We start from the raw sequence: 24,542 nt of genomic DNA, 5'->3' as shown, positions 1-24,542 counted from the left end.
CCATGTTTTAGATATATGTTTTCTACCATAGACAAATGATAGAAATTATAAATTTCAGGCCTACTTAGGCTACGCTTATCTTATTTACTTTGTAACATTCAAAATTTTCAACAATCATTTTCGAATTGTATGACGAATACTCAAGTCGCCTAAACTTTTTAGTTAAATTCTAAAAGATTTTCGTTATAATCCTAATTTAGTGTGACATTATAAGTAAATGGCTTGTTAATAAATATTTTTGCAACAATTACATTTTTAAAACAGAAATAATAATACATCCAATTAATCAAATAAAATTCAATATTTCAATAAACGCATTTGTGCTAATTAATTGTATGCTAATGGCGTGATAATTTATTGTATTGTATACACATCATGAAACTAAAAGCCGACAGGTCTAAGATTATTGCTATACTCATCTTAACGTTCCCCGAGAGAAAGCGTAGTGTTATTTTCATAATACATGTCTAGTACGTTAAGTTTAGACATTTGAGATGTGTGTAAATCAGAACTAGCACATATATAGGTTTTATATTCGCTTGTGTTATAGGAAACAATAAATGAATTGATTCAAACGTTAGATAGATTTTAATGTATGTCTTTAAAATCATAATTTTTCGGGAAACAAAGTTACAAAATTTACTTAGATGTGAATTCTTCTGTATCCACTTTTCTGACTGGAACTCTTTTACCACTGGCAGACTGCAGTCAATTTGTTTTTTCCCCCCAATTGATTGACGCCATTTTGGCGCTTTACGAGTTGCGCATTTATACGAGAGTCCAAGGAACTAAAACTAGAATTTCTAAAAATTCTATATTTTTGAGACACTCGTATGCCACATCTGACATTTCAAATGGAGTAAAAATTAAGCTGTCATTTGAAAGACCAGTCTGGTGTTATGAATAGAGGTTAGTGGAAGTGTGGCTTAAGCAAGTTCCAGTCGTGTGAACAGGTATTTTCTAGGCTAACACGCGCGTTCCTCATTAATGTTTTTACTTAGGAGAGTTTTTCATCAAGCCATTCTTGTATTAAATAAAATCTACTTTTTACTTACATAATTTTCCGTAAACATTTCCAAATACTTTAATCGTAGCAAGGACCAAGTCATTATATTAAGTCGTACGTGTTTTAACTTTTAGAAAAGACTTTCCACCATGAAGTTTTACAATGCATCCAACAGTGTAGGTTTCACCAGTAAAATTATTAAAAGTAAAATGTGTTAATAGGGCTGTCAGCTTCCTTTTATTTATGTAAGATTGCAATTTCTTTACCAAATTTAAATAGAAATAAAGCTCATATATAATTAACGGGTAAGTTATGATCGCTAAAAATCAAATTACAATACACAATACGCACTGTCTATAGATACAATTGATACCTATCTTAACCCACGCGGTTGGTCCCATAGTCAATGATTTATACTTTTATCTGTAAGTGTACTTACCAATATAAAATAAATAAAAATTGGCGTTTTATGTAGAAGCTTAGTCTTTCTTAACGAATTCGATTTATAGAAAAATTAGGATTTTCGAAACCTATTTCAAAGTGATTTTTAGATTTTCGACCCTTACACTTTAATGAATAATATTTGTACCACCGCGCTTTTACAAGATTTACACTAACTACTGCTTAAAACCCTTTAAAATATAGCATTAAAAACCGATTTTAAACCGGAAAATAAAATTTTGAATAAAAACGACATTATATCTAACTAAATAGAATAGACATGTTTCACGAATACCGTTTTATTATTATTACTATGTAAATAAGTAGATAAAGAGAGAAATGCAATAATTTTTAATAATAATTTTACTTAGTAAAGAGTAAGAAATTACTTTTAAATTTACTCCTGACGATGTACGGTGTACATTTATAATATGGTAGCTAGACGAATTGCATTATTATTAAACCATAGACAAAACATGGACTGCAGAAAACATAGACATAATTCAAGAAAATTACTAAAAATATATGTTTAAACTTCTTCAGTATAAAAGTTTCAAATAAATAACCGTCAAGGTGTTAGCGTACATGAATAACCTTTACGCCTTGATTCCATAGTAAACAAAAGGCTTTTAATATGTTGGCGTTCCCACTTGTCCGCCATTTTTATCTTTTTCCAGAATAGCGGGCACAAAAATCCTGTATCAATCAATAGAAATAATTTTTATATGACACAAAATTTCAAAAGTTTCAGGTTACCAAGATATTAGCAAACAGGTGGCGCCATCATAATAGTTAAAACTACTACATTATACGAGTAGTTATTCATTTGCTAAAGTTTAAATAACCTTATAGTTTGTAGACGATAAGGGAAACAGATTCCTAAAAAAAATCCAACATACCTACCCTAAAAACAGAATATTTCAGATTCTAAACAATATTTCAGATTTGTCCATAAAGTTTTAGTTTCAATTTCTGAAGACGCTAACGACGCTTCGAAATAGCAAATCATTAACAGCTTGTATGTCGGAAACCTGACAATTATGTAAATATGTAAAATATAAATATTTGAATTGATGCCAGCTATTTATTTAAACAGATTATATGCGTGGCCACTATTTTGGAAAGAGTGAATAATAGCGGTCAACAGGTAAGGCATGCTCCATACTAAAAAATGCAAACCTCTTTGGCAGATTAACTTAATTTACCATGTTTGTTACTTTGGAAACTTATACTTGGCTTTACCGTTACTGATACTGGTCTATGGATAATAAATTTACCCACTACTGGTCAACTCCAGACTTGGCAACAAAGTCAGACTGACAGGTGACATCACATTAAACATTCTCTCAGGACTCATCTATGCAGAAACTAACGTGTATGATTTTGGGCTCCGTGCTTCAGGTCCCCAAGTATGTGTCTCAGTCGTCAATATATGACCATCCACTTCCATACCAGGGTGTAAAAATAAATATAGTTTAAGAAATTTGCAATTAATAAAAAGTAGCCAATGTTACTCTCCGTCCCTTCAACTAACTATGCTTAAAATCATGTCGATTGGTTGCTCAGTTAGGGCGTGAAGGAAGGACAAACAAACAAACATATAGGTACAGTAGTAAGGATAATTGATTAGTGTTATTAGGTTTTCACAATTATCATTTTATTAATTAGTTTGTTTTGTCAGACACAATAATAATAGAAGACTGGGGGTCCTGAAGCACAGAGAGATAAAGTCGTACACCTATGCAGTCAACTTGGATGCCACAACATAGTCACATTTAGGGGTTTCATCCTCATTTGCAAATATATAATCATTATAATCCTCAGCCTATTATTGGGTTAAAGGCCAATGGTCCCACCGATATCACCTACTGATAGGACCACGGTATACCACTATAAAGCTTTGATCCTACTGGGCTAGGGGAATGATAATATTGATATATTATTATGACTGTACAGTTTGAGCACAAAAGATCCTGGAGGGTCGAAGTGCATCCGCTGAAGCGGGCCTCATTACAAGATAGATAACTGTACAGTTAGTCAATAGTGTTTGATATAACCATAAATTGATTGAAGGATTTGCTTAGTCAAGGGTCAAGGTCAAGGCAGGCTCTAATGATTATTATCACAATTCGGCGATATCTAAATTGGCAGCTTAACATGCTCTCTGTACATGGATGGAGTGTACAATGTGTTGGTACTGAGAAATTATTGACAAATGCCTCTGTAACCCATTTCAGATATCAGGTTTCGGCCAGAACTAAGACTGTACCAGGGGTTGTTTAATCCTTACTCAAAAATAAGACAAGTTTTTTTTATATGTCTATCATAACCTGCAGTCCAAGTTATGTTTATAAAAACAAGATGTTAATAAATTGTTCGACTTGTGTATCATACATACATTATATTTAATTGTATTATATGTAAATAAAAAGTTTTAAGTGAGACCTGCGAAATATGATTTTCTTCTGAGGTACAAAAATATAAATTAACCATGTTGAAAACTATGATTAAAAAAATATTGAATATTTGCATTTTTATTTGTTAGCTCTGCATTGAGATTTAATTCCCTCCCTGCTAGGGCATGTTTTCAATCTTTTGATTATCTATTATTAAAAAATTTGCATAAGGAATAAATATAAGAATTTTCTTTAAGTACAGTGACAGTGACTCCACTGTCAAATTAATTCCTCGGTTGTAGAGACAATTTAAAATCTGATTTTATCTGACTGCATCATAAAAGTTCAAACAGTACACTAAGCGGAAAGAAAATTGGAAAGTTGTTAGTTAGGCGTTACTACTGCACCCTTAGAATTTTAGTACTTTATAATATCCTATAAACACAGTTCAAAAACATACCAAAGACTATCACATTCTATTGTACAATTGATAGTTGATATTAAGAATTGCAAGGCATAGACACAAAACATAATGAGTTCTATCCTACATACATTTTTCCATTGGACAAATCAAATTGTAAAAAGTGAAGCCTTCTAAACATTCAGTATGTTTGAACCCATCAGATGTTATTCATCAATTATACTGAGGAAATATAGGTTCAAATATAGGAATGCATCCTTGAAAAAAAAATTTTAATGGGACTTTAGTAAATATAAAATGAAAAGGATACTCTCAGTGAATGCTGGTATTGTATTTAAATAATATACATAATATTAACAATCAATTTAAGCTGTTCAAACTTAAATTATACAAATAATGTTTAAAGAATTTCTACAAGAAAAAAAGGTATTAATAATTTACCGGTTCATTTAGTGGACACTCTAGTACGACGGTTCCAAGCGAAGTTAACTCCATAATTCTTTGGTTTAAAATCTTTTTCTATTTTCGGTACATCCAAAAACCAGATCCAACCATTCTTTTCGCAATGTTCTATGGCTTCTTCAGGAGATGTAAACTGTATTTTTAAGTTAGACAATGGGTCGCCAGTAGAAGTCCACCCCATTAGTGGGTTTTCCCAACGTTGACGAGTGTCAAACTCCATTTCCCAATGGTGAATATTGTTGGTGCCACTCTGCATTGCGTTTTTCGGTGGTTGGTAAATGCGTACTCGGCGATTTTTCACGTGTTCTTCCGGTACGCCAGATATCGATGACAGGTCCACCTGAAATTGTTTGAATCAGATTGATAACAAAATTGAAAAACTTTTTACAGACAAAAACTGACTTCTGTAAAACAAGTTTTACAAATTAAAAAGTTTCTTTTTCAAGTGTAGAAAGATTTAAGATTTAAGTTTTTACCACACATCAGTGATAATAACCATGATGGAAAAATATTTTAACAATCCAAACAATAAAAGATAGAAAAACCTCAATAACAGCAATAAGGAAATAAGACATAGTAAGAGAATTAAGGTACTTGTAATATGAGAAAAACCAACTTTAATGTAGATGGGCTGTGATTGGTGCAAACAAAACAAATGAACTGGTACTCTAAAATGGTGAGAGGATGACAATGCATATTCGAAAATATTGAATATTGATTACTTAAAGTATGTGAAATGCTCTAACTTCAAAGCTAAATATCAAATGACTGTGAAACAATCATAACAAAAAAAAGTAACCCTACTAAGTTAGTTGTGGGCTCTTCTTAGACCAGGGTGTGTTTGGAACACTCCTAGCTTTAGTATCAAGTTCACAAACATAGCTATTACCATCACCTCAGAATTATGTAAACATTTATTTAATACACTTTACTGTACAACAATACATAATGCAAAGTTTAACTAAAATAACATTACAAATATTAGGCAAGTACAATATGCAGCCTTATCACTTACAAGCAATCTCTACCAGACAACCTATCACAGAACAAGAGAAAAGTTAAAGTATACTAAACATATATGTATTAACACTTCATAATTGCCTGTAATGGGCCTACAGTAAAGAATTTTGGATTGGAATTTCAATTTAAATAAGTATGTTGGGCAGATGATCAGTAATTCAGAGTTGGAGATAACCGGAGAAGCTGCACAAGACAGTACACAGTGGAAAATGCTGGGGGAGGCATATGCCAAGGAGCACACTAAATGACAAGACATTCTTTAAAAACTCAACTACTCTGAATATTGTTTTATTATGTGCTTATATTTCAAAATTTTACCAGCAAATAATAAAAGAATATTGACTTGCTATTATTTTTATTATTTAAGTAATGATTATGTGTAGTAAGCACTTACCTTTGTAGGAACAGTAATGGCTACTGCTTGGGTCATTTTTTCCTTAGCTTCCTCAGGTGTAGCAAAAACAGTTTCATTGTCAATTATTGGCGCTTCTTTACGACGGGCAGGGTCCTCGGCTGACAACCTTGAAGAGGTTGAGAAGGCAGGGAGTGACCTAAACAGAATTGAATAGGACTGCTTTATTTGTTGCAAATCCAAACATATACATGCACTTTTCAATATTCATAATCAACCGCCTAAAGGAGAAATGAAGTTTGTTTACATCATGAGTTAAAAAAAATCTTGTACAGAACATACGTTACTGATCCAATGGACAACAGAGTAATTGGGAACAACGAACGAAGAACCGAGCGCGTTTAGAACTACTTACACCTTGGGATCCCAAACCGAATATTGGATGTCCTAGAACTCCCTACACCTTCAGATTTAATATAAAAAGCAGCAGTCAATCTTTCGACTTTGCCAAGAGTAAAGAGTCCTTAATAGCTACACTGGAAACCTTGGAGTTAAGACTTTTCAAACAGCGATAGGTTAACTTGTACCTACGAAACATATTAGTACAAATTGCACTTACCTCGACAGACCTGTCCTGGACAGTCTAGCCGCGGCCCCAATTGCTTGTAACATAGCTTAGCTGATTTTTTCTTGGATTTAGAAAAAATGTTTTCATGCGATTACCCAACAACTTGGACATTGACTTTGACAGATTTGACGTTTCCTAAATGTCTAAAGTTTCAATTGGTTTTTAGACGAAGCTATCACACAAATGACAAAAATGAAAAGTTGGTATAGTTCATAGAATTAGGATTGTATTGAGATCGTGAGCAATCTCCAACTACAACCTCTGCCTACACTAACCATTTTCTAGATATAAGATAGTTTGTAATAAATATATTCTTTCAATAGAGTTTCTGCTGTTTGATTCAAGAACCTACTAGCGTACATAAAGATAGGTAGAAACCAGCTCTTTATCTGTTCACGTACCTACCTCATTTTTGATGGCACGTAATATGTGGCACGCCAATGTTACCAGGGTCCAGGTTCAGGTGGACTATGAACTGACCTTCGGTGTGATACAAATGTAATAAAGCACCGCTGTCAACAAAAATGTTATAATTACCCAAATAAAGTGAAACCCTGAGTAAAGGTCAAATATTTTTTTGATTTGCCAATTGTGGGAATGGGACACACCAACAAGGTAAAGTAAGTATCACTTGGGATGTTCTATTTTTGTCATGTTTTTGGTTGTGAACCTTTCTGTTTCCAAAAAGGTTAAGTACTTCCTATTTCCGTACTCTGTGGCCATATTACATCCTATATGTGTACTCTGTGGACATAGCACAAATTTTGACAGTTTTTGACTTTTTGTCAAGGTGATCTAATCTTCAAGATTTTTTATCAATTAATTTAGTAAAATTTAAGTAAAAACTATTTATGAACTCGTAGTTCTTATTAGGATACTTTATGTACAAATTTCTGATATATCGGACGTAAAATATGATGTTCATAGTGATCTCCGAGTCTGAAAAATATTGTGCAGCTGGTTTCATGTAAAGGTATTATTATTTGAATTTTTTATATTGGTGAGAGGTATCTAATATCTAAATTTAAAACAACACAATGTCAAGAATGTTATATTATTAGAATATAGTAAATACTTTGTGATATAAAAGTAGTAAACATTCGTTTCACAACATTATGACAAATATTTTGAAATATCTCGTTAAGTCGCCTGAATGATCCGGTGCTGACGGCAGTTCAAGAAAGCGCGCGCGTAAATATTCCGCATTTAAATCGGGTGCGGGGTTTTCTATACCTAGTTTCATTTGCAATACCAGCCCAGAGTTTGAAGAGAAGAATTGGCGCTGTCCACCTGTATGCCTCGTAGAGCACGTCAAACCATCGCTCCCGGTTATTATCACGAAAATGTGATATAATCACTCAAGCCTAAACTACACTTTGTCCTGATATAAAACTAAAAGCGTTTTGTTTTTATTAAACAAATATATTGTTATAAAAACTTTATTTAATTATTCATTGATAATATGTAACTTTTTCCATACATACATAGTCAACATACTGTGTATTCAGAACAACATACTGTGTAACAGAAGATGGCAAATACTGGGGTTACACATTGTCCACTCCTTGAGAATGTATAGTATTGAAATTGTTAGTTGTTTTAAAGACAGCTTTAATAAAAAGCTTATTTATTTTTTTAAATTGAGGTTTTTTTATTTTTTTTCTTTACAGATTGCCAAAACTACCATTATGCTGTGTTAAAAAAAATTTGGGACCCTTAATGGGGTCTGGCATAAGCCAACCTCAAGTACAATTTGCTCATTAAATAATATTTATCACCTTACCCATATCTATTCTGTACCTGTGTGAAAAATATATTTGTACATACTTAATTAAAAGTAAGAAAGTGGACTCTTGGAAGAAGGATAACCTACAAAGACTTTTCACTTGAATTATAACAGTAATCTATCCAGCCTTTGTGGATGTGGAAAGATATTGGAATTTGGAGAATTTCCTAGACCAACCAGATGAACAATAATCCAAAAAGATAATTTATGGGCATTATAAAAGGAAACAGTTGCTTGGCAATATTTGGTCCTATTGGCAGTAAAAAACTGTTAGCACACTATAAAAAAACGCCATAGATAGGCATATATAAGCAAGCAGTTGAAAAAACAAGTAAAATGAGTAAGTCAGTTGAAGTTGATTGCACAAAACGTTGCAAATCACGAATTCATGGCCAATCATTAACTAGTGCAATAACGAAGAGATCTGTCAGCGATGAGTCTCTTGCTAGCTTTATTAAATCAACCTGTGCTAATTTTGCAAAGGCTTTTGATTTTGAGGTAAGCCTAAAGCAGACAATGTCTGCTCAATTTCACAGTAATCACAACCCTACCCAAGCAATTATTACAAATACTACACCAAAAGGGTATTACACTAATCGTAATATTAGAAAACATTGGTTCACAACTTTTTTCTGAGATTGAAACTTTTAGAGACTGGTTCAACTAATGCAGTGATAACTGTAACATCAGCGGGGGTTGATTTAAGGTTGAATTGGGTTGCTATAGCAACTGACCGCAGTAATGGTCCTTCAATATTAAAACCATTGAAAATTGAAACAAACATACATGTTTAAATGTGATTTTATGTTATAACAATAAGTTAGAGTTGTGAATGTAGCTGTTTTATTTTTATTCAACTATAAGTTAGCCTTTGACTGCAATCTCACCTGCTTGTAATTGATAAACAGGTTAACCTGTCTAGGGTATGGCAGTTCTATTAAACCCTTACTGCTAATCAGTTGCTATGCAAGATGATCCCGGAATGGTAAATTGCCTCACGGCACGTCTCTGCCGGTAGGATGGTAACTAGCCAGGGTCTAAACCTCCCACCAGGCCAGAGCAGAGGATTGTGAGAAATTTTAAATTCCCAAATGGCCCCTAGAGTGGATTGAACTCCCACTTAAAAAAACAGCATATTAAACCACACACAAAAATACTTTATTTTAAATTATAATCATTACTCTCGAGTATGCGTGATATTTTCCCTTCCCTATCCCTTTCAAAGTAGGCCTATTTGTAGTGGATAAAATTAATAAAAATTGTACTTTGCACTTTGACCTTTGCATTGATACAAATAAAGTGCAATTTTGCAGTTTATTTGTATCAATGAAAAGGTTAGTTTATTTAAGGGACTTTTAAAGGTGATCCTACTGTACTTAGACTATTAGGTGTACTGTACTGTACATAATAAATCGTTTATTTGCATTCATAGGGACGAACAGCTTTGCATATGACAGCTTCAAGAGGGAGGAATGGTTTAATGGAATGGCTTGTCCGTCATTCATCTGATGCATTCATTAATGCACGTGACCGTGAGTCTGGATATACCCCATTGCATAGAAGCATCTTCTATGGCCAGATACATTCAGCCGTCACTTTGATGAAACTTGGTAAATATTTAATAAGAAAGTTTTTAAACTTTAAATCTTTTTGTGCTTAAAATTTTTATTGCAATCAATTATTAGTATTACTGGATTAACTTTAAAACGACTGTGGGTTTTCGAACTCCTTACAAAAGACCCATGTCCAGCAGTGGATGTGATGACGATATTACTTTGTTCCTACTGTAAACCAACAATAAAAAATTCCAATAAGAATATTCAAAAGAAAGCAAAGTATTTGCGGTGTGTTACAACAGTTTGTAGTCTTAGTACAAGATTGCTTGCTCACAAACATGTAGTCGTTTTCTAATATCAAAGTAAAATCGATCTAATGTAACTCGTTTTTCGCCAATCCTGCACATCTGTTTTACTACCGTTCTGTCAAAAATCCAAGCCAAAGAATTGTAGCCAAATTTAGGCTTTAAAACAATGCAAATAAAACCCATTTTATTCCGATGATCATGAATTTCCATACTCGAAAAGACAGCGAGCAAATCTCATATGAAGACTTAGAATGCAAAAGTATGAAAAACACTTGTTGTTCAATCCAATTTCGTCCGAAATTCCAGAATGTGCGCTAAGCTCTCCATTGGATAGAAGCATGCGCTACTTTTCGGAATTCCATAATACATTATGAAAATTTAACTCAATTTGCTATAACAATAACTAACTATTGTAAAGTCAACATCTCCTGCTGATGCTCCGCTGTCAGAGCGAAAAGTGCGTAGAGTACATTGCCGAAGATCTACTTTGTGTGGAGTATAAAGATTGAAGATCTTATAAATGACACTATGCAGATTCTTGTGTTTTTTGCGGAGTATATCAAATTGAGCTTAATTTTCTTAAGAAGGAGGACCTTCAAAAATATTGTGTACATTTCTCCGACCAGGTGTAAACACGGATATCGTCGATAAAGATGACTACAAGGCACTGGATCATGCGATGCTTGACAAACACTACATGTGCAAGCTGTCTAGCTACGAGCCATGTGATGTGTACGTGTGGGGGAGCAATTCTAACTACACGCTGGGCACGGGCTCGCACCAGCCGCGGAATGTTCCAGACTTACTCACCTGCTTCAGTCGTACCAACGCTAATGTTAAACAAGTAAGTTTTTAAGCTCATTGGTTGATTACAACAGAAATCCAAGGCGTTCTTGGGCTTAAAGCATTATTATTTTAATATTCTTGACGCTCTTGTTTTAGAATACTCATTTAATAATAATACATCAAGGTTACTCTACTATTGATAAAGGTTGCCTGGAAGCAAGCCCCTCCGCTTTTATCTAACACAAGATAGATTGTTAAATTGTAAAATGATGTTGGAAAAGCGCGACTGCTGATTTTTGTGCCGGTATCTTCTCAATAGAATCTGCCTTCCGCACCGGTGGTAGAGTCACTACAAACGGACATACTTGGCGATTCAAAGGTGCTAATATTAGGCCTACTTTAAATAAATGAATTTTGAATTTTGTTCGTTTTTTTTTTTAATTTAGAAACATAATCTTTGATTTAAGTGCGTCAAGGTATGTCATTATTCAGATTGAGTGTTACTTTTGTCCGTAACAGTTGCAAGATTGGTGGAGAGCTTCGGAAGCTCAGTCAGGATGTAGAGGCTCAGTCTTATATTTTTAGATGACAAGTTTACATTAGTAGTGCTATCCTTTGCTACAGGAAAGAGTAGCCATAACAAAAGAATAGCGGTGCTAATATAAATCTGCATCTGTAGATTTTGGATTAGATTGATTATTAATTTCGGGGTTTAGGCGACCGTTGGAATGAAGGAAGGATTAGATGATTGGCACGTACGCCTCCGAGGCTATGCAGTAAGCAAACGCCCGGTAAATGGGGAATTATCTTAGGTGACGGTTTTATGGTGACGTCAAACGGGCTGCCCGTTTGACGTCACTATAAAACCTACGCGATGGAACGTCACATGTAAATGCGCCTTTATACATTGTATTCATAAAAAGTTTTAATATCTTTGTAATGTCAATTTGCACGTCTAAAAAATATGAAAATTTGACAGAATACATCCTTTAATTACATACAGAAATTGTTTGTCTCTCGTTTACTAAAAACACTTGGAAACAATATAAAATGCACACAGTTGGTTTACCGCGTACATGTTTAGGCTTCACAAATATGTTGTTCTTCTTGTTAGGATTCGTCGGCTGTTTTATTTGTGTGTGGTGTGTAATAAACACCGATTTTTTCCGCGAAGTAAACTACACAGTGACGAAGAGTTCCCTCGTAGCCGTTATAGCTAACTTCGTTAATCTGAAACTATGGTTCACCCCGATGACCACAATTCTTATACCAATAGCGGTACTAACAATTCTCACGTCTTGCTGTGGGATCTTAGGAGCTGGATGCAGGGCCAAGTGCGCGATCAAGTCTTACATATTCCTTGTCACAATCTTGTCATCGACAGCCTTCTGGTTGTTTTTTATAACTGGGATTCATAACATTTATACGAAGAACGAAAACACCATAAGATACATGCGATTGTCAATATTGAGTAATTATGGCAAACAGAACGATCTTATAACACATGTATGGGATTATATTATGGTGAACTATGAATGCTGTGGAGTAATCGACTACAAGGATTTTAAAGATACAAATTGGCACAAAGCTAATTTGGATAAACTGTATCCGATACAATGTTGTATGTTAAACAAAACAAGTTTGATGCCCATATCAAAAGATTGTACGAAAACTCTCGAACCCCAAGCTCAAGCTAACTTGAATATAAGTTGTTTCAATGCTCTTAGAGTTACTGTTATAGAGAACAAAGGAAAACTTATATTCTACATTATTTTGTTTGGTATATCATACTCGATTCTTGTTCTGTTTTCATATTGTATTATAAGAGGGGAACCATTGATAAAAGCACTTACCGGTAATCTGTCTGATATATTACCAAAACAAGAGTATTCGAATAAGGAAGTACCTTCAAACTCTTCGTTGGACAACATGATGTTTGCCGAAGAACCTCCGAAGAGGATTGTTAGGGTGGTGTCAGCAATAAACCCCCTGCAATCCTACCAGTTCACACCAAATGTGTATAGTACTGGATTAAAAACCAGTCCATATAATATTAGATCACAATTAAAATAAACTTTCTAACAATCAAATGCTGATGATTATTTTGTTGAGCGAATTGACCCATACTATAATGAATAAATAACAAATTCCTAATAATTAATATTATTATTATTATTATTATTATTAAAACTCTTTATTTGTATACCACAACATTAACATATACAAAATATAGAATACAAAAGAAGTAGAATACAAAAGGCGGCCTTATCGCTTAATAACGATCTCTGCCAGGCAACCTTTGAATTAGGAAAAAAAAGTAGAATATTCTAAGTGTAAGCGAATCTATTTGTAAACAGATTTGGCTTTCACACGGCATTTACCTGTAAATTTTTAAGCTAAGAAGAACAACAGACTTAGCCTGTTGTTCCTAAGCTTTTCTATCATTTTCATAAGCTTACATTTAATATAAACTCTGACCTTTACGAGTATAAGAGAAATATTCAAGGTGTCAACCGCTCGTTTATTGTAAAATTGTACACATATTTCCTTTACACGAATTACTAATTTTGTAAAATCAATTAAAATATTTAAAGACCTATCTATAATAGATCCAACCGAGAGGCTAAACTGATATAAAGATCTCATTGGCTGTTGAAATGTAGAATCAAATAATTTTTTTCTTTAATGTCTTATTATGTAAATAATCTTTCAATTACTTCTTAGTGTGAAGTTCGTTTTGGAAAACATACTTTACACTAAAAAGTAAATTAATATTTATGTATATTAATTATAAAAATAATCATAAGTCATATTAGTACGCTTACTTTGGGCTAGGTGGCGATGTGTCAATATTCGTAGTATATTTATTTATTTATTTAAGAAAAGTTAGATAAATAAAAGTTTAGACTTGTTTTTTGTCCCATACAGGTGTGCCTCGGCAAGTTCCACAGTGTATGGGTTAGCGGGACTGCTAACGAAGGAGGTGAAGTATGGTGTGCGGGCCAACCGGCCAGAGCAGGCGGTCCTCACTCCACAGCGCTTCGCCCAGCTCCGTTGAAATTGCCAGAACCTTGCATTCAAGTCGCTATAACATTGACTTCTACGGTTTTCTTGCTGCAGAGCGGCGCTGTAAGTTTTATTTCGGCCTGTTATTTATTTACATTTTAGGATTGAATGCAGTCTCGTTCTTAAACAAGTTCATTTGAATCGGTTAACATTTTAAAAAGATGCCGGGGAGTTAAATTCATTTACCAATTAATGAGCGGTTTCCTAGTGTTTTGTGGATTGGAAATGTGATGTGATGGAATGAGCGGTTTACAGGTTGATTGACCTCTCGTTTTCGATCTCTCGCGAGTTCTGTTTAAGTTTATTTACCGCCGTGTTTACTTGCAAAAATGGTTTATATGCTTATGTAAAATCTTAAATACATTATTTAACACTGCTACAACCAGCGCGTCTTTGATCTATTATTTATTTCCTTTTTATCCTGGTTTTGGAACCCGTTAATATTTTTAAGCGATGCAAGGGAATTAAATTGACAATTGTATTGACAAATTAATGAGCAGTTTACATGTATAAGTGTGGACTGGGTTGATTGACCTCTCATTTTCTGTCTCAAGTATGTTCTTTTTAAATTTCTTTGCCCTCGCGTACACTTGAAAATTTTTTTTATATACTTGCATAAAATCTCAATTGCATTAAAACACTGCTACAAACAGCGCAATAAAACTTATTTGATTTGACAGAATTTAATCTTTTAAACGAGTTAATATTATAGTGTTTCGATGCCAAATCCAAAATCATTGCAAACTTGAAATTCATGTACTTAGTGTAGAGTATATTTATAGTTTATTCCCACAGGTAATCCAATACTCGCTCAACAACACGGAGAATCCAAGTCCATCAACTGTTAAGAGCCCAACAACAATCAAGCTTGCGTCGGTGAAGCCTCTCATAAAGATATCCCATCCGCTGGGGATTTGCGCCGGGAGATCGCACTCAGTTGTTTGGAACGCACACGCTGTGTACACTTGGGGTCTGAACTTGGGACAGTTGGGCCATTCGCAGGAGGATAAAGTTGTTCCTGCTCCTAAAAGGGTAAGTACTAATTTAAGTAGCAGTAGAGCTTTTTGTGCAGGTCGCTGCACTGCCAACGTTTTTACTGAAAGAAATAAGATACGGCCCTAACATCACATGCAAAATTAAAATCAAGTGACTCCTGTCTCTTAATAGGGTGCTCAGTGGCGTGCACTTCATCCATGCGCAAAAGCACTGCCTACCCTAAAATTTTTGTACAACTCATAAACGCGAAGCATTTTTCCATTTGATGGCATCTTCCTAGTTTATGCATAACCTGGTCAAAAACCCTGTGCACGCCACTGAGGGTATGCATCGGTTAGCGTAGGTACTATGCGCGTATCGGTCGTTTATCTTCAATATTGTTGTCATAAGTTAACACTTTTAAATAAATTGTATGGAAAATAAATATGCTTCTTTTCATTTAATATTTTTACAGGGTCATTCCTTATGAAATATACTTATGCAGGGTTTTAACAGTATTTCGTTTCGGTTACACTTTATAGGTAGTATAAACGCGCCGCGTTGTGCGGTCACCAACCCTGGCGAGGTGAATATGGGCAAACCCTCCTACTGGTAGATTGAACTATTATTGGGTATTGATGATCTTTTTATTCCTAAGGTGGGAATTTCCCTAAACAACAAAGAAGAGGCGAGCTTGCAATTGGTGGACGCGTCCGACGCTGCTACAGTCATCACGACCAGTCGCGGAGACGTGTATCTACTTCACAAACATATATGCAAGAAGATCGCCATCAAGTGTGTAACAATCATAGATCGTACTTGACCAGCTTAAAGTTGGCTTTTTACTTTGTGCTTGCGCATGTATCATGTAGTGCTAAGTCGGATGTATATTAATATTCTAACTAAACTAAATTAACAGGTCTAAATGTAGTGCTGTTCTTTTACAAAAGAAACAATGTGAAAAGAAAGTCATACGCTTAGACCTATCAATTTAGTTTACTTTAATTACTTGTGTAACAAATATTTAGCAAAAATGAGACTTTTCAATTTTTAAACAGAATCTGCGCAGCCACATACTTCAGCGCATTAACTGACTCCATCCAATAAGATCGCATTTTACTGTAATAGAGTAAATCGAGTAATATACCAAAAAATGATATAACAACAAACAGTGTTATGGGACACTCGACCGAAACGACACCTTGTAAGCATTGTATTTAAAACAAAATTAAAAAATCATATTTAACGTTATATTTATAAAACACATATAAAATGTTAAAAGCTATATCATTACCTCCCCTTTTTTACACGCTTTATATTAGCTTCACCTGTATGTATGTATGTAAGTGGGTCAAAAACGAGCTCAAAGGGGTCGGCCCTTTGAGCTCGTTTTTGACCCACTTTAAACGATTAGATATCTTTCAAACTTTGTAGACATATCGAGGACCGATGACAATACACTAATCTGAGAAGATTATTCCAATTTTCAATATAAAAATTAAGATTTTTTAGCTTTTTCGAATGATTAATTACAATTACTACAGCGCCATCTAGACCCAAACGTAAAAAAACCTATGGCGTTACCAACAGATGGCGTTCGCGTACCTAACTTAAAAAAAGCGTAGCGTAAAATACTAATTCCACCGAAAATTAACTGAGTCAAATGAGGTGAAAAAAATTTTTCACCTCACTCTCTGATGCTTTGCATTATGAGTCGTGCAATAGTTTAAAATGAAAAAAACAAGCTATTATAAATAAACCAAACTAGTAGAAAATAAATAATAGTTTAAAAAAACTAAAAAACACGCGTTTTATAGAAAACCGAACTAAAAAATAGAAAATAAATAATATTGATAATATCTTAAAAAGCTTTAAACGCTTTTTTTACAATTTTTTTTTTTTTTATTCACATTATTATTAATTTATATTTATTGAAATTTTTAACACTATTCTTAATTTAAATTTATTATTATTTATTTTCTACTTTTTAGTTCGGTTTTCTATAAAAAGCGTGTTTTTTAGTTTTTTTAAACTATTACATTTCTAAGTTATGTGCGTTGTAAGCAATTAAAATATCACTTGCTTCAACGGAGAAGGTAAACATTGTGAGGAAACCTGCATGCCTGAGAGTTCTTCATTATGCTCTCAAAGTTTGTGGAGTCCACCAATCCGCACTGGGCCAGCCTGGTGGACTACAGCCTTAAAATCCCTTCTCATTGTAGGAGGAGACCCGTGCCCTGTAGTCGGCCGGTAATAGGTTGATATGACGTTATCTAATTTTATTTCTATTTTCAAGAATTAATACAAAATAAACTGCGGTCCTCGAAAAATGGTAATTAATGTAAATAAACCTTGACTTTATTTGCGTTCTCGAGAGAAGGGCAAGCACGCAGATTCTCACGCACGCGAATATATAAACAGTTTTTTGGCATGAATTATTTAATTTCGTTGATCGTAGTCCGATTTAAGATCGCTTCTTTAATACTTCTTTAATGTTAACAGGCAGATCAATCTTCGACAAGTGTCCGTAGAAGCTAAAGTGAGTGAACAAGGTGCCTACTCAAGAGTTACTGTCTTACTTCTGACCAATGTTGGCCAACTGATGTTATGGCAAGATGCGACCAACAAATTGACCAGGTAAAACGAGGGCTATTAATTTCTACGGAGAAAGAACGCGAAAGTTAAATTATGCGCATTCCCTCCCATTGGAAGAGTCCATTAGTCCAGCAGTGGCGATGAATTATTTTGTTATTTGTCACGAATATAATGCGAGGGAATAGTAGAGGGAAAGACATAGATAAAAGTATGATAATACAAACACAAAATACCACATCTTGACGTGGCAAGAATTATAGACAAGTTAGGTTATGTGAAATGTGAATGCCTAGTGGAAATTGCATATTTGATATGCTCCTTTCAAGTTACTGTCGCAGTTTCCATTTGAAATTTTATAGGCTCTTGTTTTCGTCTCCCGCTAAAAACAATCGCTTCAGTCTTCTCTGGTGCTAGAGATAATTTATTTTATCCACCCGTTGAGTCTTTTCAAAGCTATATTTGATCTGGTCACGGGGGTTTCTCTGTACTGGCTACGACAATTAATGCTAAATCACCTGCAAAGCACACCGCTTGAAGAGGAGGGTGCCTCTTGTTTAAGCTTGAAGACACTGTCGTAGAGAATGTTCCAAGAAATGGGCCAAGAATTGTCCCCATGGGCACCCCACGGTTGACATTCATATTTTTTTCTATTCCTTTGCTATCTCTAACTTTAATGCATTTATTCTCAAGATAGCTGCCGACCATGTTTTATATATATCCCGGAAATTGCCTCTTTCAAAGCTCTAATTTTCACCTATTGTACTAATTATAAGCTATGAAAAGAGCTTCGAGCATCAAGGCATTACTGGTCCACTACAGGGCACTCTTTTCTCACGGTCTCTTCTTCGACTAGATTCGGGGGTTAGGCCGTAACCCACCACACAAGCCAAATGCGGCTTCACACGATATCAGAGTGGATGAGAGTATTGATGTGATAAAATCAGAAATGACGTCGCTGGGAGTCGCAGATACAAGCGGCACCAAACCGTAGCGCGTGGAAATACAAATAACTATCTACACCCAGCAACAGCCGTCCTGTGATGTTGATGAGAACAAAATATTTTTATAATTTTTTTTATTCCAGATGCGTATTCGGCCTCAGCCACCAAACTATTATAAAGCACGTTGTCCTCACTCACGACGCACTTTATTTTACAACAAAATATGGCGAAGCGTTCATTGGTAACATATCGCGCAAAACCACGCCTCCTGCCTCTCAGCCAATCAAGAAAGAGCGGGAAAAGGACAACAGATCCGCTTTGGTGAAGTTTTTAGAGAAGGATGATTGTACATCAGTTAGAATCACGAAGATTCCGAATGTGCATCGGGCTGTCACGATCGCTGTAGATAGCGAAGGACTTAATTTTGCGTGCCTACAGGTATTCCATTACTACATTTTATTCTCTTTGCCCATGTCTGTGTGTTTGGACACGAGAAGTCAATCAACCCAATCAACGCTCACACCAAGGAAATAAATCTCTCATAAAAGGTTCTCATAAATTTTATTTTAATTTGCACCTTTAGTAAAACCAATAGAGCTTTTTCTATCATATAACCAGTAATTTATTTTTAGATGAAACCGACATGTGGCCTAACATCGTTACCGGATTTGTCACCTTCTTGTCTCTCTAAACATATGGAATCTCTCCTTGAAACCGCAGCTGAAGACGATATTCTACACGATGTTATATTTAAGGTGAGTGTTTTTTTTACCAGGCCGATTGCATTTCATCTGAATTATTAATAGAATTAAAAGAAGCAAAATAAAACTTTAATTATACAATTATGTCTTATGTTGCATTGTAATGAGAACTATTGATCAGGTTTAGAATTGCCAGACAAAGTGAAAAGTCGCATTTCGATAATATGATTTCATTTAAATGGATACTGTCCGGTTGGAATTATTTAAATTTCAATAAAGATCTTCGCTAACACAGGAAGTATAACATACTTGGCAACGGACACCAGCAAATCTTTCGCAATCAATGCAAATCGACTATCGATTCTATGTAGCGTAAAGAGTAAAAAGGCACTAATGTTCCTTGTTTTAAAGCTCAAAATCGTTGGCACTTTTGCCAAAAAAACAAACTAGGTTTGCAGAATTTGCGACTGTAAAACCTGCAATATTAGATCCATTTTGCTTTGACGTTGCAGGGTTTCCATACTCAAGCATGACTCAACAATTGCGAGCATCGAGCATGAACCAACCCTATGCTAAGCGTACAGTACCATTATTTAATATGAGTGTTTTAAATCTTTCTATTATCAATTTAAAGGTTGGCGTCAAACATTTCCCTGCACATATATTCATAATAGCCTCAAGCAGCGACTATCTGTACAAGTTGTATCAAGAATCACGCACAAATGAGCACAAACCTATAATTAACCTTGAAAACGTCCATCCCGAGGTTTTCGAACGTATTATGAGATATATGTATACTGGTGTTTGCGATGTGGCTGAATTGGGGCCTTGTGGCCTTAAGATAAGGAGGGAAGATCTAGTTAACGCTAAAAAAGACATTGAAGATGTAAAGGATGGTGTTGAAACAGATATTCAGTTAATTGGTGAGTAAAATTTGAGATAACTAATCGAAACAACGAAATTTTACTTTTGCACCTATATCCCTAGTATAGAAGAGGTGACTCTTTTCGTTCAACGGCGAATCAATAAATACTCAAAACATGATAAAGCTTAAATGGTAGTAGACGATACTTTTCAATTTTTCGTTGAAAATGCGTAATTATGTGGAGTTCAATTTTTTTTTTACTTTTTCTAGCCATATAATGGGGATATCAGAGCTTTCAAATATATTAATTTTCTCCATGCATTTTTATTTACTTATATAAAGTAGTTTTTTTGTAATTAACTAACAAGTTAGCTCTAAAGAAGTAGAATCTGCCTTTTTGACTCTTGTTGTTTCGTACGGAACTATTAACAAGAATAAAAACTCTAAGCTTAACGAATAAGCGAACATTTGCTCGAAGAATAGACTAAAGTCTAAAAATATGCATTTATCTATCTGAACGCTACTGACCTATTCACTAAAGATATACCATATGTCATAGATAATCCTGCCGAGATCTCAGCATTCGAAGTGTACAAAAACCCAGAGAAGAAAAAAGGCAATCGAAAACGCCATACGGAAACTCCACCGCGGCCACACCTGTACTGTGATCCCGTTAAACTAGTGCAAGCAACTGCTAAGAGACTCCAAGTTATGGGACTGCACAAACTGCTCGATAAATTCTAGTAAGTACTACAACACTTTGGTTTTATCAATCAATCAATCAATCAACAGCTGAGCCTTTCCGAGAGTGAGCCACGAGACACGATGCTCTAAAGTCCTAATCCAGCCAATTTCTGATAATTAATATTGCAAAGACATGTACCATGTGCTTCAGGTATCCGATATGCGCTTAAATACATTTCTTCCCATAACATAATCAAGTGGATTTTCCATAAAATGCATCATCAGTGGAGAGAAGCATATTTAAAGACCAAAGTATTTCATCCAAATTTTGCGTTTCGAATTACATTTAAAAGTGGCATTCAACTGGTCACTACACCAAAATTAAGAAAAATTCAACAAAAACCTTAGAACTGTTAGAAAAGCAAATAAAAATGATTGCTTAAAGTTTGCACACTCCCTTGAATAGAGAAGAAAATATGCTAAAGAAAGAGGAAATATTGGTCTAAGTGGCTTTTTAAAGATAAAGTGTTTTACACCTACACCCTTACAGAAATATACAATAGTAACTTAGGAGTCTCCAGTTAAAGACTCATATTTTTTCCAGTTACAGAGATGGCAAAGTATGCCTTAAAGACAGCGCAACATATACTAAAAATGGGCCACTGACATGGGATCCGGATAGCTTCCCAGAACTAGTGGACACCAATGTTTGCTCTAAAGAAGGAATGTTGATATCTGCCCATAAGTGTGTACTAGCAGCCAGACTGGAGTACTTTCAGGGAATGTTTATGCATTCATGGACTGAGGTAAGGAAAAATGTCTCAAAGATGTTGTATTGGTCCCTTTTAAACAACACATTATAATAGTCACAAATGTTGACGAACTGATTCCTTAAAATTGTGCGGCGAGTTCTGTACGATATCTGCATTCAATGTATCTGCGTAACATTGATGGTCGTATACCACACAAATAACATTGTAGTGTTTCTACAGTTTCTACACTAGCGATGAACAGGAGAACAAGACATCTAATCAGCAAAACTGTTAACGGAACTGATGTTATGGACCATTTTGATTTCCTTTAACTAATACATGGTTTTAAAATGAATATTCCTAGAAAGTTGTTCACAAAATCACTTTTATTAATTTTCCTGGAACAGTACTTATATTCGTTTTGACGTGTCTGTGGACTGCCAGATTGACTAATTACTTATTTAAATTCTTTTTTTAGAGTAAACTTCTGTCAAAAGTTACCCTACCAATCAGCCATGGAATTCTTTTGCCAGTTATTAATTTCCTCTACACGGACGCCTGCCCAGAAGTCGAAAGTTCTGACAGTATTGACTTTATTTGTAGCATGCTGATTGTTTCTGACCAATTATTTATCAGCCGTCTTCGAGAAATGTGTGAGATCGCACTCGCAAATCTAATATCCTTGAAAAACTGCACAGAGCTATGTCAGTTCGCGCACACATACAATGCCGCTCAGCTCAAACAGTGCTGCATGGAATTTATATCTCTTAATATTAGTAGCATTCTGGAAAGTAGATCATTAGGTTGCCTGGAAGATACTTTATTGGAGGACATTTCCAAATACTACTGTATGTTCAACCCCATTATGTCCTCCCGAATTGTAACTCCGTTCTACAATTCACCAAGCGACGAAACTATTGATGAATGCGCAAAATTGGTACCTATAGATTTGGAAGTTGTAGATGAAGATTTCAAAAAAGAGGATAGCATTATCGAAATTAAAAAGAATAAGAAGCAGAAAAAGATAGAATATACTGAAAGTGAGAAAGCGAGAATGAGATATGAATCTGTTAGCTCAGTGACATCTTTGGATCTTTCTAACGACACATCAGGAGATGTTACATTGTCTCTTCGCTCAATTTCCAAGGAAGAAGATAAGAAAAACAGACAGACTGAGAAATGGACAGAAGTCCCTACATCTCAGCAGAAGCAGCAAAAAGTTGTGCAAGCGCGTCTTAAAGCCATTTCTTCTGCTAAAGATATCCTGAATGAACCCCCGGTCAATACATTTACAAAGCTTACTAAGAATAATTCTTTTTGCGCCATTCAAGAACCTTCTACGCCAACTACATCGCGGATGTCAGTTTCTCCTAAGGATTCAACACCCTTCTCTGATATGAACAGGGGCCAAGGAAATCTAGTCATCAGCCACGTGGGACCGAAACTTTCTCAAAAACAAAGGAAGAAATTAGCCTTAGAAAATGAGACATCTTCTCCTCAGGCACTTGACAATTTTTTCAATAAACTAACTGTGGGTAGCCCTCCAGATAAGCCCAAAAATCCTTGGAAAATTTGTGAAGCACCCATCGCCAATAGTAGCCCTAATAAGCCAAATTCAATGGAATTTGATAAAATTTTAGCAGATCAGAAGAAACAGAAAGATGATTCTTCCAGAATTATGACTAAACCTCTTTGTTTGACGCAGGTTAGAATTTTTTTTCTTTAAACACAAAAATTCTAAATTAAAATTATTGCAGGTAGACCTAGTTTAAAAGCACTTTCAAAACTTCAAGTCAGTCTTTTTGTTAGTTCAACTCTACCACCAGTTTGGAAGGCAGAATCTACCAAGAAGAGCCTAATAGACACTATTGTGATTATAATATTTCTAGCTGTTTGCCGTGCCCAAATTCTTTGTCCGCTTTTATTACAGTTTCATAAAACCCCATGGGAACCATTTTTTTCCTGGTTGAAAAATTTGCTATGTTACTCTATCCTTTTAACAAACTCTATGCTAAAAATTAAGTTGATTGGTGCCTTAATTAGGGCATACAAACAAACAGACACACTTTCGCTTTATTAAGGCTATTTTTGAGAACTGTTACAGTATTTTCATCAAGGGCTGATCTAGGCTCATCCACCCATCCTAGAAACTTAAGCCTACATCAGTGAAATTGTGTAGTGCAGTTGTATTAACTCATATGTACTGTGGGGTCCATTTTATGCCTAATAAGAAATTGTATGTGACCACTTTAGTAAGAAGCCTCTTCCAATACATAAACATTGTAAATTTCGATGGCCTGAATATTTATATATTAAGGAGAATGAATAGGATTAATCAGCTAAATATCTATAGGCAATTTAGGACAAAATTTCTTATGTTTCAGCTTGAAGATAAAGCTATAGAGGAATTGGAAAGATTTTACAATATACACGAGGTTGATGATGAGTTCATAACTGTGAGACGCATAGAGCTGCATGTGTCTTCGCCACAATGGATTCATACTGCCCATAAGTGATAATAATTGGTGTGCTATTTTTACATATAAATATTGATATTGTGATGAAAATGATATTTTAAATAATAATATATGTTATATGTGACTGTCATGTGTGATTTCATTTATTTTTCTAAGGTGGATTATGTGCCGATCCAGTTTAAGAAGAATAAGTAAGATTTGATGCAGTTGAAGCTTCAAACCTTTGTCTGTGTTAAAGGCATAAAAGTAGCATTGCAGGGTTGATAATAGTATAACTCTCCTAATGCCATACTTCTATGCTCTTAAACCCTTTATTATTCATCC

The 24,542-nt window shown here is 34.8% G+C and overlaps 2 protein-coding genes across 2 annotated transcripts; one reads left to right on the top strand and one right to left on the bottom strand.

The window, feature by feature from the left end:
* Positions 1-4,574: 4,574 nt before the first annotated feature.
* LOC120633304 (NADH dehydrogenase [ubiquinone] iron-sulfur protein 4, mitochondrial) lies at positions 4,575-6,873 on the bottom strand. Its single transcript, XM_039903493.1, has 3 exons — positions 6,718-6,873; positions 6,141-6,297; positions 4,575-5,066 (listed from the first exon to the last, which is right to left on the bottom strand). Exons 1-3 carry the CDS (start codon positions 6,768-6,770, stop codon positions 4,710-4,712), a joined length of 567 nt encoding a protein of 188 aa, XP_039759427.1. The 5' UTR covers positions 6,771-6,873; the 3' UTR covers positions 4,575-4,709.
* Positions 6,874-8,284: 1,411 nt separating this feature from the next.
* LOC120633107 (inhibitor of Bruton tyrosine kinase) lies at positions 8,285-24,321 on the top strand. Its single transcript, XM_039903216.1, has 15 exons — positions 8,285-8,315; positions 8,397-9,010; positions 9,945-10,122; positions 11,003-11,220; positions 14,091-14,291; positions 15,024-15,260; positions 15,862-15,998; positions 17,706-17,840; positions 18,883-19,177; positions 19,372-19,494; positions 20,075-20,363; positions 20,865-21,048; positions 21,594-21,795; positions 22,220-23,446; positions 24,126-24,321. The coding sequence occupies exons 2-15, from the start codon at positions 8,849-8,851 to the stop codon at positions 24,255-24,257; spliced, it is 3,720 nt and encodes a 1,239-aa protein (XP_039759150.1). The 5' UTR covers positions 8,285-8,315; positions 8,397-8,848; the 3' UTR covers positions 24,258-24,321.
* Positions 24,322-24,542: the final 221 nt, after the last annotated feature.

This window comes from Pararge aegeria, chromosome 21 (genome assembly GCF_905163445.1).
Source record: "Pararge aegeria chromosome 21, ilParAegt1.1, whole genome shotgun sequence".
NCBI classification, from domain to species: domain Eukaryota; kingdom Metazoa; phylum Arthropoda; class Insecta; order Lepidoptera; family Nymphalidae; genus Pararge; species Pararge aegeria.
The sequence above is the reverse complement of the archived record's forward strand: the minus strand, read 5'-3'. Positions and strand labels throughout refer to the sequence as shown.

Excerpts from the sequence above, each read along its gene's own strand:
- LOC120633107 (XM_039903216.1), top strand. The coding sequence starts at position 8,849 with ATGAGTAAGTCAGTTGAAGTTGATTGCACAAAACGTTGCAAATCACGA. Across the intron at positions 9,011-9,944 it reads CAAAGGCTTTTGATTTTGAG|GGACGAACAGCTTTGCATAT; the intron begins GTAAGCCTAAAG and ends TTGCATTCATAG. Across the intron at positions 23,447-24,125 it reads AACCTCTTTGTTTGACGCAG|CTTGAAGATAAAGCTATAGA; the intron begins GTTAGAATTTTT and ends CTTATGTTTCAG.
- LOC120633304 (XM_039903493.1), bottom strand. The coding sequence starts at position 6,770 with ATGTTACAAGCAATTGGGGCCGCGGCTAGACTGTCCAGGACAGGTCTG. Across the intron at positions 6,298-6,717 it reads TCCAGGACAGGTCTGTCGAG|GTCACTCCCTGCCTTCTCAA; the intron begins GTAAGTGCAATT and ends AATTCTGTTTAG. Across the intron at positions 5,067-6,140 it reads CCATTACTGTTCCTACAAAG|GTGGACCTGTCATCGATATC; the intron begins GTAAGTGCTTAC and ends AAACAATTTCAG.